This window comes from Python bivittatus, unplaced genomic scaffold (genome assembly GCF_059951505.1).
Source record: "Python bivittatus isolate LINGU-HERP-01145 unplaced genomic scaffold, Pbiv_v1 ctg000020_np1212, whole genome shotgun sequence".
NCBI classification, from domain to species: Eukaryota; Metazoa; Chordata; class Lepidosauria; order Squamata; family Pythonidae; genus Python; species Python bivittatus.
In genome coordinates, this window is record NW_028277030.1 from 71084705 (window position 1) to 71101461 (window position 16757).

Sequence of the window (16757 nt, forward strand, 5' to 3'; positions counted from 1 at the left end):
ATCTTAGCAGTAAGGTGCAAAGATCTGTTCACTCTGAGAGGCACCTGGATGGGTTGATGCTACATCTAGTCTCATTTTCTGACCTTGGCCAACCCAGACTTCTGGCTGAGTCATAGCCTAAGAAAGAAGCAACTTGACTGCAGATTTCAGCCTTGTGTGGTTATCAGGGGGTACCATCTGGTGGCTCAACACAAGGAACAAGGCCTTAGTTTCTTTCAGGACGTTAACCAACCTTCTTTACTAATACAAAGAGATACCAGCTTTAACTGGACACAGGGATTTGGAGCAAAAGTATTTGTCCCCGCCCAGAGTTGCTCTGCAGTGAGATGGGTGGTGACAAATTTGAAATATAAATAAAGATAAATAAATAAAATTGCCTGGGACATGTAGTGTCACTAAGCTATCATGTGGCTTGTTTGTTCATACATTTGCACAGTGTTTGTACCTGGCTATTGCGTTAGTTAGTTTGATTTTATGTTGCTGGACTCCAGGCATCTCAAATGACTCCAGGCATCTCAAATACATGAGACAATATAAAAACAATGTAATCAGAAACAGCAAACTACAAAACCAAGCTAGAACAGAAGAAAATGAAGGAAGAACAAGATGGAGGACCCACCGACACGGAACATCCAGCGGAGGAGGCAGCTCCATCCACCCTAGCCTAAGGCCTGAGAGAAGAATCAGGTCTTCATTGTAGTTTGTAGACCAAGGTTGATGGCTCACTGTGTTATATGAGCCCAGTCGATTGTGGTTTATTTAACAAATTGTTGTTAAGCAAATGTGTGAAACTCACTGCTGGCTGCTTTTCAACAGTAAAGTAGGAGACAGAAAAGGGTGTAGTGCAAATTTCCAAGATATATTTCCTAAAGAATTGGTCTCAGCTTTGCTGGGACTTTGGGGCAATTTTCCCTGAAGGGCCCCATTATTATTCCTTCTCCTTCTCCTTCTCCTTCTCCTTCTCCTTCTCCTTCTCCTTCTCCTTCTCCTTCTCCTTCTCCTTCTCCTTCTCCTTCTCCTTCTCTGCACAGTTACTTTATCTGGGCCGGAAAGAGAAGGCAAGCCATGGGTTTTAGGTCTATGGGTGAACAGGAAGTGGGCACTGGGAGAGAGCACTCAGCTCCAGCTAGAATCTAAGCTTTGTCAGCCTCCCAACATAATCAGTTTCTGACTCTGGGTGCTGAATTTGCCATGCTGTAGGCCAAGATTATACTGTTATAAGGCTGTTGTCTCTCCCAGTATCGGTTCAACCTGAACGTGTTATTTCAAAGCAACTATAAATCTGAGCTGTGCTTTCCAACAAAGGTAGCTGGTCCTATAAAGGAGATTTTTAGCCCCCTAAAAGGAAGGAGTACAGAACAGAATCTCTCCTCCTGTTTATAGAAAGTACATCCTATAACTGTTTGAGATGAATGAGCTCAGGATGTATTCATGCTCACTACAATTAAAAACATTTCCCCATTTTATGATTAGGAAACAGAGTAACTGATAAATTTCCTGATACAAACTGTGTGTCAAAGGGGGTCATAGATATACGATTCTCCTTCTTCTGCTCACTCTCTCTTGCTCTGTCTCATTCTTACTTTCTATTGCTTCTCAGTTTCTTCCTCTTTCATGATTTCTTAGTATTCTCTTTCTCAAATAAAGGCCCTCTGCTTCATATACTGTACTCTTCTTGTTGTTGTTCAGTCGTTAAGTCATGTCCGACTCTTCGTGACCCCATGAACCATATTGCGCCAGGCCTTCCTGTCCTTCACTGCCTCCCTGAGTTTGCTCAGTTTCATGCTCATTGCTTCAGTGATGCTATCTAACCATCTCGTCCTCTGCCGTCCTCTTCTCCTTTTGTCTTCAATCTTTCCCAGCATCAGGGTCTTTTCCAGAGAGTCCTCTCTTCGCATTAGGTGACCAAAGTATCTGAGCTTGAGCTTCATTATCAATCCTTCCAATGAGCAATCAGGGTTGATTTCCTTTAAGATTGACTAGTTTGACCTCCTAGCAGTCCAGGGGACTCTTAAGAGTCTTCTCCAGCACCACAGTTCAAAGGCATCAATTCTTCGGCGCTCAGCCTTCTTTATGGTCCAGCTCTCACAGCAATACATTACTACTGGAAAAACCATAGCTTTGACTATGCAGATCTTTGTCGGCAAGGTAATGTCTCTGCTTTTTAATATGCTATCTAGGTTTGCCATAGCTTTCCTCCCAAGGAGCAAGCGTCTTTTAATTTCATGGCTGCAGTCTCTGTCTGCGGTGATCTTGGAGCCCGAATAAATGAAGTCTGTTACTGCTTCCATTTCTACCCCTTCTATTTGCCAGGAATTGATGGGTCCAGATGCCATGATCTTAGTTTTTTTAATGTTGAGTTTCAAGCCAGCTTTCACACTCTCCTCTTTCACCCTCATCAAGAGGCTCTTTAGTTCTTCTTCACTTTCTGCCATTAATACTGTACTCTACTCAGTGACAATCATTTATGTAGCCTCCAACACATTGGATACAACAGTGAGTGACTGCCATTGGCGATGAAGAACGCTCTGAGGGGATAGGGTTAGGTAAGCGTGAGGTGTGTGTGTTCTATGCAATCACATAGAAAGGAAAGAATTTCTGAGTACCTGTCTGGGATATCTGATCTGACAATAAACAGATGCGTGTAGAAATGAAGTAGGCTCTCTATCAATAAATAACCAGAAGTGTCTTGGAACTGAGGATCCAGGATCCAGTTTTATTTGTCTGTGTTTTCAAACTGGCTATCTGGAGACATGCTGGACTGTTGTAGGACAGTTAAATTTCAACAACTAAAAAAATGGAAGCTCAAAGCTAGAATAAAAATAATTGGGTTGATACTTGAACCTTCAAGCTTTTTTAGCCAAAAGCTACACCTGCCCTTTGGGGAAACTGTACCATACTCTAAAAAATGAAAGAGGTCAGGAAGAAGAAGTGGAGGAAGCCAGGCTACAAATTACTTTGATGCAATTTAAATTTATTTAAAATTAAATGAATGATATAGGATTAATATGATTGCTTAATATAATTTTCCCCTTCTGTCACATGAAAAATGACCATTCAGTTGCAACTTAAGCAAGGGAAATGAGCTGGTGCTGAAGGCTTTGGAAAGGCAGAAGCTGTGCATAGTTGATTTAAAGACTAGGTCCAAGTTGTTCACTAGTGACATTATTGACTAATACCTATTTGCATAGTACTACACACTAATATTGAGAGTGTTTGGTGTAGGGGTTAAGGCATCAGGCTAGAAACCAAGAGACGGTGAATTCTAGTCCCACCTTAGGCACAAAGCCAGCTGGGTGACTTTGGGCCAGTCTCTCTCTCTCAGCCCTAGGAAGGAGGCAAGGGCAAACCACTTCTGAAATCCTGTCAAGAAAACTGCAAGGAGGACGCAATCCAGGCAGACACAAGGAGTCAACACTGACTTGAAGACACAACCCTCCCCCCATACTAACATTAATCACCATAGTACATTTGTAACATTCAACCAAATATGAATTGAGCCATGTTGGAAAAAGAACAACATCTAAGTATCAGAATCACCTGGACAAAATTATTAGAAGATGACAGTCACCACATTCAGTTCAGAAAAGGTATTGCTCCCTTCAGCTCCCATTTCTTTATATCTTTTATTTACATTGCTGCTGCTAAGAAAAACACTAACAGAAAATCAATATGCTGTTTGGATATTCATAGCGATGCATCATTAAAACTACAATAAAACCACACTTCATCATTATCTACTGTCACCATAAACAGAAACAAAGTGTAGCAGTTCATGGAAGCAGCTTTATCTGTAGAGGCAAAGAGATAAAGTCTTGCCTGATGTAAACATTGAGCCCAAATGCAAATGCGAGTTATCTTGCATCTGAAAAGTAGCCAGCAAGGACCAATTCTGTGTACATGCAGCAAGGGAAGAGAGGGGTGATATATTTGTAATGGATAGCTTATTCTCTCCCACCGCCCCCCATATACACACATACACTTCTCACTATGTTTTACGCTGCATGGACAACAAGGATCTTTGCCAATGCCAGAACTATATGAGGAACCAACAGACAACTCATGCTTGCTCTGCTTGACCAGTACCTGAGCAGAGAGAACTGCTAACCAATGAATGCATGATTGCTGACCAGGAACTGACTGCCTTGTTCTGTTCCCTCAGGGTCACACCTAAACCTGCACCTGCTCTGGCATGGTGGTAAATCTGTTTCCTTCAAAATACTGCCAAGTCAGGATTCTTTTGTCAAACCAACATTTCTACAGTGGAATAACAGCTGAGAGGCAGACCAGGGAAGCACCAGACCAACCTTTCAAAGCAGGTTTGAAGGCAGTTGCATATTTCCTGTTAATGAGTGATAACTACTCCATTGATACAATTTCCTTCCATTCATTCATCGGAAAGAACACAGCTCAAAATTCATCAGAACTGCAAGCTTCTAGGTCAGTGTTTCTCAAGCGTGCTGTCTGGGGAATTCTGGGAGTTGAAATCCACACATCTTAAAGTTGCTGAGGTGGAAAAACACAACTCTAGATGATATCATCTGACCACTTGCAAGCCTCAAGTTGCTTGAAAAAATGGAACTGCACCTCTAGTTGGAGTTTAAATCAGTCACGTGTATGGACTGTATTTAAATAATTAATTCAGTCTTAATATTCAGCTTTTCAAAAATGCAAGTAGGTCAGAAATCTTTTATTTTTGCCTTCAGTTAATGAAGGAAAGTAAGCTGGGCTTCAAAAACTCTTGTGCCTTTTGGGATGATGTAGCCTGAGCTGCACACTTTTGTCCCATTTTACACACATATTCTTGGTGGTGTGATCAAGAGTAGTTTGCTCCAAAATGCCGAGTAACTCTCCTTCCCATTCTTGGGTTTTAAGCAAAAGGATATGGCTCTTCCTCTTCCAGGTTGTAGCAGTGCTTTTGGTCAGACCCCTGGATGCAGCTTGGAGGACCTCAAAATCAGCCCCGCCCGCTGCTCCTTCACCTGAAGAAATGAGGACAGTGGAAATTATTCTTATTAAACCTCATAAATAATCCTCTTTCTTCTATGAGCTCAAGGAAGTGCATGTGACAAATCTCCATTTCATGCCAATGACAACACCCCAAGAGACTCAAACCTGGGCCTCTCCACCCCAATCTAACAGCTTAACCACTTTACTCCAGTGGCTCACCTTTAAAAGATACAGAAAGTAAAGGAAGAAAAATGCTAGCGCTACTAGGAGAGGGAAAAATAATGGAGAACATATATCAGGGAAGACAGAAAGAGCATGAGAAGGGGAAAGGGCAAGTACAGAAGAGCAACTACGAGATAGAAATTTCCAAAAGTGATTCTTCACCCTCAGAGAGCATCCTAATCAGAGTTCCCTCAACCTCATCAGCATCATAGCTTCCAGCAACATGTGCCTGGCCTCCATGGTGTACCATGCATAATGTCCCAGATTTGGATTCAGCATTGTTTTGGAGCATTGTGGGTCAGGAAGTAATGGCCACTCTGTGCACACTCTCTTTCTCACACACACAGGTTCTATCATATTGGGAGAAAAAAAGTGGCAAGATGGCTTTTTCCCCACTAGTTGGTGAGAACTAAAGAACAAAACTGGTTCTTCCCCTGACTGCCCCCCATCCACCTGAAAAACAAATATGTCGTTGGCTCTGCTTAAAACTGCCTGGAGAACACGAATCTCCAAATTAGAAACTCCATAGAAGTGGTAGCTATCCTTACACCTGCAGACATAAGGAACATGGCCTTAAGCCTTAGGCTCTTTCCTCACTTGAAATTACTAGCATTTCTTTAGTATTATCCAACCATTACACTGTTGTATAATAATGAAGATGGACTTTATACAAGTATAGTGATGTCTGGATGATACCAGAAGACCTTAAAATCACGAATGAGAGATTTGCTTTAGTAACCACATTCCATAAATGACTAGTTTCTATGCTAAATTCTCACTGAAAGAGAAAAAGCAGGAATAATTCTGAAAATATGCCTAATTTTGTGGAGATGTGTTCACCAAGTTTGAATCAGATCATCATCATCACCATCATCATTAGTGTGATTACTATTGAAATAATTTTACTGCTGCCCAATTTTTCCAGCTCTCCAAACAAGCCATACCTGAATATTATTATGAGTCCATTATCTGTTCTGAGAAAGTAATGCTCATTGCCATTGATACAAAAGATTGATGCTTTGATCCTTATAAGCCTTGGCATTCATCACTGAACACTGTAAAATTCAAACAGGTGAATTTTCTTTTAATCTGGCTCATGTTTAGTTTTAAGATTATAGACCTGGAAATGCCCAAATAATATCGGTCAACATGTGGATTTAATTCAGATGTTATACTTTCAAACAATCTATGGGAACGCTAATATATTTTTCCTCTCTTTGTATGCAAGAACACTTAGATCTGGGCTACGTCTTTTAAACAAGACTTTTATTTTTGCGTCTTCATCGCAACTATAGTCCCATCAAGTACACATCTATTTGGTCTAGTTTTTCTCCATTTATGCCTGCAATCATTCACATTATTTTCTTGGTCAAACACAACTACCGTGATATTTCATACATGTTCAGTTCCATACGCCTTGTTGTGTCATACTGTCTATCATTCACAGCCATTCTCAGCCAACAACACAGCACTCTCTCCATACAAAAATACACATATTCACATCCGCAACAGCAAACTTCCAACATAACCACAGCATTTTTATACACTTGGCTACAAATATCAAGGGGCATCACACATGCTTGTTTTACTCCATATTCAGCACTGAACCATTCGCTAAGCATTCCATTTATTCTCATGCATACTTTGTTCAATCATATACAGCTCTCATCACATCAGGGTCCAACCTTCAAGTCCATATTCATGTAAAACATTTCCTATATCAAGCCTATTAACCTTAGCATAAACTTTCCCTAATTTAATAAATATACAGTAAACTTTCTTGTTCACATTCATACATTTCTCAGTGACCTGCTGAAAACAAAAGTCTGATCTGCAAACACTCTGCCGGGCATAAAGCTACATTTCCCAGTTTTGCTCAATGTCATTTGTTGTACAGTTTCAGTCAGAATTCTGCCAAACAGCTTCTCTGGCACACTTAACAAATTAATTCCTTCATAGTTTTTGCATTCACTCTTGCTACCTTTCTCTTCACAAAGAGAGAAAAATAACCGCATTTTTCAAAACATCAGACCCATATACAGTTTTCATGTACATGTTAAGCAAGTCCTACAGCAAATCATATCCATATTTTAACATTCCTTCTGTTACACTGTTTACATCTGCAGTTTTATCAAGTTCCAGTATTCTCACAGCATTTATGACTTCCTTTCCATCATTTTTTTTCCCTTGGACACAAATATTTATAGCACTCATTTCAACTCTACAAATCTCTAAAATACATCATCCAGCATCTCAGTATCATCTGAAACTCGTCACTTTTCTTTCATCACTGGAGGATCCTTCTTTAGCTCTTTTTACCCACTTAAACAATGCCTTTATTGCCATCCAAATTGCTCTGTATTTTCTTTTTATGATTTAATCTTAAGTGTCCTTTTCTCTCTTTTACTGCATTCTTTGCAACTATCATGTTCTTTCTTGACATGTTATACAATAGCTTTCCACTCATTCTTGGAGCAATCATTATTTTATGTGCATTTTTCTCATCCACAACCACTTTTACATCATCATTCCACCAAACATCCTTTTTCACACTTCCTGTTAGCAGAATTTCACACATTTCCATGGCACTTGGGAACTTAATTCTTTTCACCCTCTCCTAAGCAGTTACCACATCTTCTTTCTTATGTTCACTTTCCATTAATTTTTCAAGAAATTAATCTGTCTTCTCATACTTTTTCATACAGGATTCATATGTGCTTATACTCAAATTTCTATTTTTTTTCTTCCATGTTCATTTTTTCCCAAGATCCAATCTTGACATTACCAAAACATGATCTGATTACTCTTATATCCTTTCCTAATTATCTCAGTCTTTCATTGAAAAAAAAATCAGATCAATCATGTTCTTGATCTATTTTTTCCCCATGTATCTGTATGGAAGCATATGGACTTATGCTCAAACCATATGTCTGAAATTAATTGGAACACTGCATCACCAACCTATGGATTCCTATTTTCATACAAACACAAAACAATTTAGATAATACCAATTCACACTATATATTTTTGCCCTTTCACTGATAATTAAACCAGCACCAATCTATTCCTCTTTCATTCAGATCTGTACATCCCTCCCATTTCTCTTAGTTCCAGTGACATAAGATTTATTAATTCATGTGCTTTGCCATTTACTCCTCTTACTTTCCAAGTCACAGTCTTCCATTTGCCACAGTTGTCACTAGATGGGCCCATAAATATTGATGCTACCACCTATCATGCCTGTGGTCAATCAAGGCTTTCACATAATACTTTTTAGTAAGATAGGGATGATGCAGACCCATTCACAGCCTTAGTCACACCCATGTCACATGAAGCATTCCTTGCTAATGATAAGGATACAACATTGGTCAGTTTGGACACATTTTAATCAATATGTTAAAAAAGTAGCCAAACCCCAGTTTTACCCCAAATATGCTCCCCCTATTGTATGCAAGCTAAGATCCCTAATCCAGAATCCAGGCCAACATATCATTGCTCGCCTATCACCAGTTAGGAGGTATATGCAGTGTACTGACATACATTCAGGGTCATGAAGATTTCCAGTAATAGGAGTCAAATGGGAACATGTTTAGCATAGTCCAACATTTAATGAAATGCATTGCTTATGAACTCAGCTTTCATAATGAATATTTTTCTCATTTTGCCAGCAGTCTGTCTAGAATTCTTTCTTTCAGATTCTAACAGGACAGCTTCTGTTGCACAGAAATTTAAAAAAAAAACACCTATTTGCATATTTTCCTCTCAAGAAGTGATGGGAAGCCTTGCACTTAGCAAAAGTTTTAGTTCCACCCAACAGGTGGTTTTTTCAGGTTTGAACATACTGGACAACAATATTTTGGTAACTCTGGCCAGAAGGCCACTACCCCCTAAGCCTAGTAGCTATCTGGAATTTTTCAGCACCTTCTCCAATAACAGCAGGAAGACAGAGCCAGCAGTGGGAGGAGTAGAGAGGGGGGCGCATGCAAGGCTCAGTTTAGGAAAACCTCCATGTGACTCTCTATCATAAGGTAAGACAGCTGCCTTTCTTTCATGTGTTCAAACGAAGTGAAGCAATATAGCTTCATATTTCTTAATCTCATTATTTCTGGGAAAGGCAAAGAATAGGAAGACAGCCACAATGCAACCTTGCCTTTGAGAGAAAGGAAGCAAACACCCAGAAGGAAAGCACGTGTCCAAAGTGCTCCATATGCAGAACTGCCGCTTTAGGGAAGCCAGTCTGAGAACTTCCAACCCAGGTCTTGCAATACCATTGGCGCTGAGCCATTTGTCCAAAAATACCTCAGGGACCCAGTTTTTCCTCCCATCCACAGTCCCTGCCAACATCCCATCATAGCTCCACAATACCATTGTGGAACTAGAATATGCTAGAAGAGGGAAACTTTTGCAGACCAAGGGATGAATTTTGCTTTTGCATATGGCGTTAGAGGCTCTGCTCAGAAAAACAGTAGCGTCTCCCAACTCGAAATCCAGGAGGGAAGAACTGAGCTTCTTGATTGTTGACCTACAACCCCCATAATTCTCTGGAGGCATGGCTGTTGTAGCATGTACATCTGAACAGCATCATCTTGGGCAAAGAAGATTTGTATATGGCAACATTTCTGAATGTTTCAAGCTCCTATCAGTTCATAAGAGATGGATAAGTACTGGCTCCCTTGATAGAGTACTCAAGTGTTCAGATAAAAGTTTTACATGACAAAAACAACAACTGTATCCTGGTGGATTTTTGATTGCTCATCTCCCTCTCCTACATCCTCTTCAAGTGGGAAATCTCTAGTATGCTCAGTTCCCCTGCAAGCTGGAAGGAATGGATGCTAAAAGAGCTGTCAACTCCTTCAGGTGGGAGAAGTGCTCATCATGGCACCATCCAGCACAATTGATATGTTACACTAAGCTAAGGTAACCCGGTGTGTCTGGAAAGCATCACGTTGAGAAAGGCTGCTAAAAATTAAACATGGAAGGGGGGAAACAAACTCTCAAGATGCTCACAAGGGTAAAACATTTTGAAGTCTCAAAGCTGTATCTGAATTAATATTAGGTACCAAGCGCTTCCACTTTCATTATTATATCTGATTATTCTAATGGTATCCAATATCTTTTGACCGTATTAGGGACAATTCTTTTCTATTTCTGAAATTTTCTTGAAAATTCAGCTGCAGGATGCATTCGGTGCTATAATTTTATCTAGTATATCCAGCTTCTGATTCTAAAAGCTCATTGAACGTTATTCTGGAAGCTTTTGCCAAAAACATTTCAATAGCTGAGAAGCGTTATTATTTCCCTTGGGAGACCATGTGATATAAGTTTACTGAACTTGCAGAACATTTTGTTAAGAGTTTCTTAACACTTCTTCAAGCTAAAGATTTCAAGGAAATTTGTTTTGCCTCTTTGCCCCTCCGCTGTGATCACTTCACTGAGCTCCTTTAAATATCACCTTTGCTTCTGAAAAATACACCTAAAGTCACTGCCTACTTCCAACTTAGAGCTTGCTTACCATGACTATTTATTATGGCTCTGAGTGCTAATTTGCAAGACTTGTGCGTAGCTACCAGACTTTCTAATACTTTCTAATCTTTTCTTTGTCCAATCAGATTGCTACAATCTTCTTTGCTATTATCACATTGGTGGATGCATTGAAATGTTTAAGTAACGTCTTCAGCATATATTATGCAAACTGTCATCCAACCATGTTAGTCAGGTACATCAGTTACATTTCAGGTACATCGGTTATATTTCCCATCATCATGGTATACCATTGCAGGCATGACTTCTACATGTATGCTGACTTTCATATCAGTCCATACGTCTTGAGGCATGATGACATCTCAGTAGCATTTATCATCTTTTAATAAAGATGCTACTTTTGACCTTTGCAAAGATATGAGTAACACAAATCCACTATAGACTGAATTATATAACGTAAGGTCTCGTATTTTTTGCCATGAGTTTAAGATATTTTTTTTCTCTTTAAAGATGCAACTAATTTTGTGCTAAGATACAAATGGGCTTTTTAAAAATCACTAACATGTTTTATTCTATGCCAATTTAAAATATGTCTATAGAGGTTTGTATTACCCTAGAAGAAGTTACTCAGGGAGAATTTAGCTTTATGTGAGTGGATTTCATTCATGCAAAAATAATGTTTCTCTCGCCTCCCCCAGCAAATCCATACAATCTGCTCCAGAAAGTTAGTTGACCTTTCGGAGTGGATTTGGAGAACTATGAGGAACTGGACAGCTTTTATTTCATGAACAAAATCAGTTACTGCTTGTGAAAACACATCACCAGATATCATTTTTTACTATAAATCCACTTTAAAGTTTGCTTCAGTGCTTCTTGATGCAAAGTGTTTCTTCTCAGCGAGGGATTAATCATCACAGAATTTTATTAGGAGAGCCAGATGGATATCCTTCTTTTTTTAAACGCTCTTGTATTTTCCCACCATTTAATCTATCCTTTTAATTTTCACCCATTAAGGAGGGAAAGGTAGAATAGCTACATAATATTTTTTTTTGTTGGTGTTGCTAGCAAACTTGCTGTAGAATTCAAGAATACATTTTTTAAAAAAGTATTTATTTTACTTTGAATTTCTAACCTTTCAAGTTTCTTCTCAGAGTTCCAGCTAAAAAAACCCACTAGTATTTCATTAAACTTGCATTCTGATTTATAGCAATTGAGTTTTTTGCAAATACATTGTTTCCTTCACTTGGCTGAAACAGCAACTTATTTTATCAGTAAGTCATAGCAAGTTCTGAAATATCCACTACAATGAGAAGAGATGTGTGTGGTCTACATAAATGACAAACTAGTAATCATCCTGGTAAGAATGCTAGATTTAGATATACAATAATGAGTTGTATTCCAGTTTTAGGGATCAAGGCTGCTATGTGACAGTGTTAAATCCCCATATTCCAGATGTGTAGGAACTAATCTGTGCTGTTAGTGTTATCACCACCTAGTGCTGAGGTTAAAATGCCCTTCCAGATACTATAATAGAGTAGTTCAGTTGCACTCCAAAATGCTTTTAAAAGTCCTTGAAGCCAAGAAGGAGCTGATTACCTAGCACCAGAATCAGTTCAGCAGTCCCCACCATTAGCTTAGTCCTAAATCACTGCTGTAAGGATATTAAGGAACTCCTAGAAGGTCACAGGAATCCAAACTGAATAATCTTATTCCCACTATTACCATCAGACTTGCAGCTGGAGAAAAATCTTGCCATGAGGAGAGGGAAAAATATGCAGTTTTATTGATGATGATGATGATGATGATGATGATGATGATGATGATGATGATGATTTTGATTTTAATGGATACATTTTTAAGCAATTGTTCCTTTTTGGGAATTGTTTTTAACACTAATACTAACAATAGAAGAGAATATATGTAGCTCAGGGTTAAGCTGTGGAGTCCTTGGTGCTCTCTGAGCTTGGTTGTTTGCTTGCAGATGTTTCATTACCCAACTAGGTAACATCATCAGTGTGAGCGAGTGTGGAGTTTGCTCACTGTTTATATACAGTAGCTTGCCCTGCCAGTGTTGGTGGGGGTTTGGTTTTCTCCTTGGTAGTTTCTTGATTAGGGTATTGTTTTCTGCTTGTTTGTTTATCTGGTGTTAATCTCTGCTTATCTGGGTGTTGGCTGCTGGAGGGGATGTGTTCTAGTCTTTTTGTTTCCTTCTTAGCTTTTTGTTGTCTCTTTTGAATGGTGTGTAAATATGGCTTATTTCATTGTGTCTGTTGATGGCTGATTTGTCTGAATGCCAAGCTTCCAGGAATTCTCTAGTGTTTTCAAATTTGGGTTGGTCTAGGATGCTCACAGTTTCCCAGTTGAAACTGATTGAGTCTGTCCATGTGTTGTGAGATTAAGCAGTTTTCATCATGTCTTCTGACTGCTAGTTGGTGTTCATGGATGCGCTCTGTGAGTCTTCTGCCTGTCTGTCCTACATAGTGGCTGTTACAGTCCTTACACTCTATGTTGTAGATGACTCCTGTTTTTTCTTCTTGGGCTACCTGGTCTTTTGCTTTACTTAAGATGTTTTGGAGGGCTTTAGTTGGTTTGTGTGCTACGGTGATGCCATGTGGTTGTAATCATCTGTTGGTTGTTTCTGGGATGTTTTTGATGTATGGTAGTATTATCCTTTCCATAGCCTGTGTTGGTTGTGCTGTAGTGGGTTGAGTGGTCAGGTACTTTCTGATAAAGTTGTGTGCGTATCCATTTTATTGGAAGATGTTGTATGGGCAGTTTGTTTCCTTTTTCTGCTGCGGTGTGTTTGTGCTTGTCTGAATAATTTCTTACATAGCTCCTCTTACTATGTATATAAACAGGGAGCAAACCCCAAACTCACTAGCACTGATGATGTTACCTAGTTGGGTAATAAAACATCTGCAAGCCAACAACCAAGCTCAGAGAGCACCAAGGACTCCACTAATACTAATGCTTGGTTAGTATTAAAGGGGGAGACTACCAGAAAACTCCAAAGCTGTAGGGCAAACTGGGAAATAAAATAAAATAAAATCAGATAAAATCCAAGAAGTCAATGCAATCCACTTCTGTATTGTACTGCAAAAACTAGATAGATGTATCTGTAAAGTCATCAGGAGTTCAGCTCAAATCAATAGAGACATCACTTTTTGTGGGTTAAACATTTGGTAAACTGATAAACAAGAAGTAGACTGCACAATTTCTCCTTCTCCAAAAGCAGAAGAAAACAACACCAGGCAGAGAAGGAATAAAGTGCCATCAGAACAGAATAGGGATATCATGTTTCTGTCTAACCATTCCCATCATGTTGGGGTTTTTTCCCCCTGTTTCTTCCTCTTGAAGCCCTTTCCTTGGGTAACATGTCTTGTAAATTGTAAATCCCCAAGTACAATGATTCCAATAAAGCCACAAATCTTGGTAAGAACAAATCCATCTTTGCAATAATATGAAGATTTGTATTGCCCTCTAGGATTTTATTTCCACTTCTCATTCTACCCTACAGCCCTGGGATTTCTTAGTCTCCCATCCAAGTAATACCAATCCTGCCTAGTTTTTTGAGATCACCCAAGGCCCTCCAGGCTAGCATGAGCTAAGCAGGCTTTAACTAAATAAACAGAGGCATAAACTGCTGCTTTAAGGTAAAGGGACAGTACTTTTAAGAGGTGGTGACAGACTGACACCCTACAACAACACCTGGGAAGTGGAAGAAGGTAAATCAGGTGAGATATAATCAGTGAGAACAGATCTGGATTTACCCCTTCCGAATTTTGACAGAGCCTCTGCAACATGCATGTTGGCATCCTGGTCTTTCTGGCAGCCTCTGTCTATGCAGTAGCGATGATGATGATGATGATGATGATGATGATGATGATGATGATGATGATGATGATGATGATATGAATTATAACAAACTAAAGCTCCGGTTTCTATCTAGGGTAGAGTGGTAGCCTGTCTGCCGAAATCACGGCCGCCGCATTCTTCCCATAGTAGTCCTTTAAAATTAATAGCACATGCAGAGGAAAAACTAAACCCCTTTGACGTCACTCTTCCAACGAGGAAACATAAACAGAGGAGGCTTCGCTGCCGCTGATTGGCCGGCCGCGCAGTGCCTGTGGCAGTTGACAGCACCTCCCAGCCAGGCACGGCTTGGCCTTCGACGCTCAGCCAGCCGGAGACTGCGCCAAGCCCCGCGCAGCTCTTCCCCAGCCCTCGCCCGGCCGGGAAGTCTCGCTCTTGCGCTCCGGCCGCTGCTCCGCGTGCGCCCCGCTCGGGCACTTTTTCTCCTCCCTCCTGCCCTTCGCCGGGCCAATGCGCACCTTCCTCCGTCCCTTGGCGCGTCTCCCTGAATGCTCTGCCTAAGACTGGATGCAGCTTCTGGATCGTGCAGGTCGAGGCTTCATGAACAAGCTGCGCCGTTTCCAGTTTTCGCGGCACTCAGAGGTCACAGAACTGCCACTATGGTTAAATGTCTTGTTTAATGGTTGAGGTACGTACTGGCGAGCCGAGGAGGCGGCACGGTTGGGCTCGCCTTCAGGGGGAGACTGCAGTTGCGCAAAGTTAATTGAAGGAACTTACAGTGGTATTTGGAAGAAAACACTTTGCGAGGCTTGCTGTGAAATTCCTTCCTTCCTTCCTTCCTTCCTTCCTTCCTTCCTTCCTTCCTTCCTTCCTTCCTTCCTTCCTTCCTTCCTTCCTTCCTTCCTTCCTTCCTTCCTATCAGTGTTCGTGATATTAGCCAGAGGCGAGGTATCCTGGAAACTTGTATGAATTGTGTGCGAAAAATAAAAGGAGAGTGCTCTCCTTCTCCCCCCCTCCCCCCCAGGCCAGCTTCCTTCAGTAACGTTTGAAGCGGAGAGTCCCAGGAGGGGCTGGATATGATGAGTCGCTTCTTTATCGGAGGAATTGCGTAGGGTGTTGCGTCTCGAGCATCTGAGTTCTTCTGGTTTTGGTTTTCAAGGAAAAAAGTTACAGATGCCTGGGTGTTCTTTTCACTTCCCCGAAGAGGCGGCCGGCGGTTGTGTTAATATTTCATCTCGGCGTGAATAGCTTGGAGAGCTCGCTGGCGTGGGAGGGGGACGAGAGCGAGAGAGACTTGAGAAGAAAGTGAGGCAGCGCCGCTCAGGACTGGCCGTCATCAAAGGGCAGCCTGTAGCCTTAACTTGGACGACTGTTGCAGCATTGAAATGACCTGCGTGTGCCGCAGGAGCCCGAGCGATGGTTCAAAACAGAGCCCACATTGTTCCGGGCACCCAGCGTAGCTGCAGCGTGCGCTTGGAAAAGCGACTCGCTTTGAGCGACGCGTATTTAAAATCTCGGCACAGTAGCCAGTGATGGACTAGTGTGTGTGCGTGTGTGTGTGTGTATGTGTGTGCGCGCGCGCGCGTGTGCGTGTGTTTTAATTAAAAGATGGCAGGTATAACGTCTGCAAGAATTGAATAATGTGCGCGCGCTTGGGGGAGGGGAAAATTGCTGCTTCTTTTTTTTATGTATCTCGTTTTCAGACTCAAGTTGCTTCTGTAAACAGGGAAGAGATCCGAAACATTGCAGGGGTTCACCCTAAGAATACACTTTGAAGGGTTACTTGAGGAGAAACAGTTAGCCACACTTGGCTCATAAGGACCAGCTTAGAAATGGCAAAATATTAGCTCCAAAATGCAGACTATTTGCTATGTGCTGTGAATGGACAATTGCTATTCTGCAGTGTCTGGTGGGAAAAACAAGGACTTTATGTATTACACATGCATAACTGCAGCTCCTCCATTTCCTTTGCTGTATCTTCACTGGTGGCTGCAGGAACAAAGAAGCTGCTGTCATTAATGCATTGCTTAATGACACATTTCACATGTTGTGCTGAGGATCACCCTCTTTCTCTCTTGGACGACCATTCCACAAGCCATTTTGATTAATGGAATTGTTAGCTAAAACTATCACCTCCTGTTACCAGATATTCCTTTGTTTTCTCTTTTTGCCACACTAGGAAATGATTTTCAACCCTGAAAATGTTAGCCAGCTACAGAAACTCAAAACAGTTTTTCAGGCGTAATGCATAGCTGTTGCTATTGCATATAGAGTGTGTATATTCAGCCTGG

At 40.8% G+C, this 16757-nt stretch overlaps 1 protein-coding gene across 4 annotated transcripts in view; it reads left to right on the forward strand.

Annotated features, from left to right (window-relative positions):
* PDE7B (phosphodiesterase 7B) overlaps positions 1-16757 on the forward strand; it is a 202812-nt gene that overhangs the window by 34724 nt on the left and 151331 nt on the right. Inside the window, exon 1 of one of the 4 annotated variants that reach the window (XM_088141137.1) lies at positions 14856-15154. The exons of 2 other annotated variants lie outside the window; for them this stretch is intronic. In XM_088141137.1, coding sequence (XP_087997263.1) covers positions 15134-15154 — 21 coding nt within the window. In that variant the 5' untranslated portion in view covers positions 14856-15133. Of the gene's footprint in view, positions 1-14855; positions 15155-16757 lie in introns of those variants that run through there. One more of the 4 variants, XM_007420910.4, reaches the window with a different exon arrangement.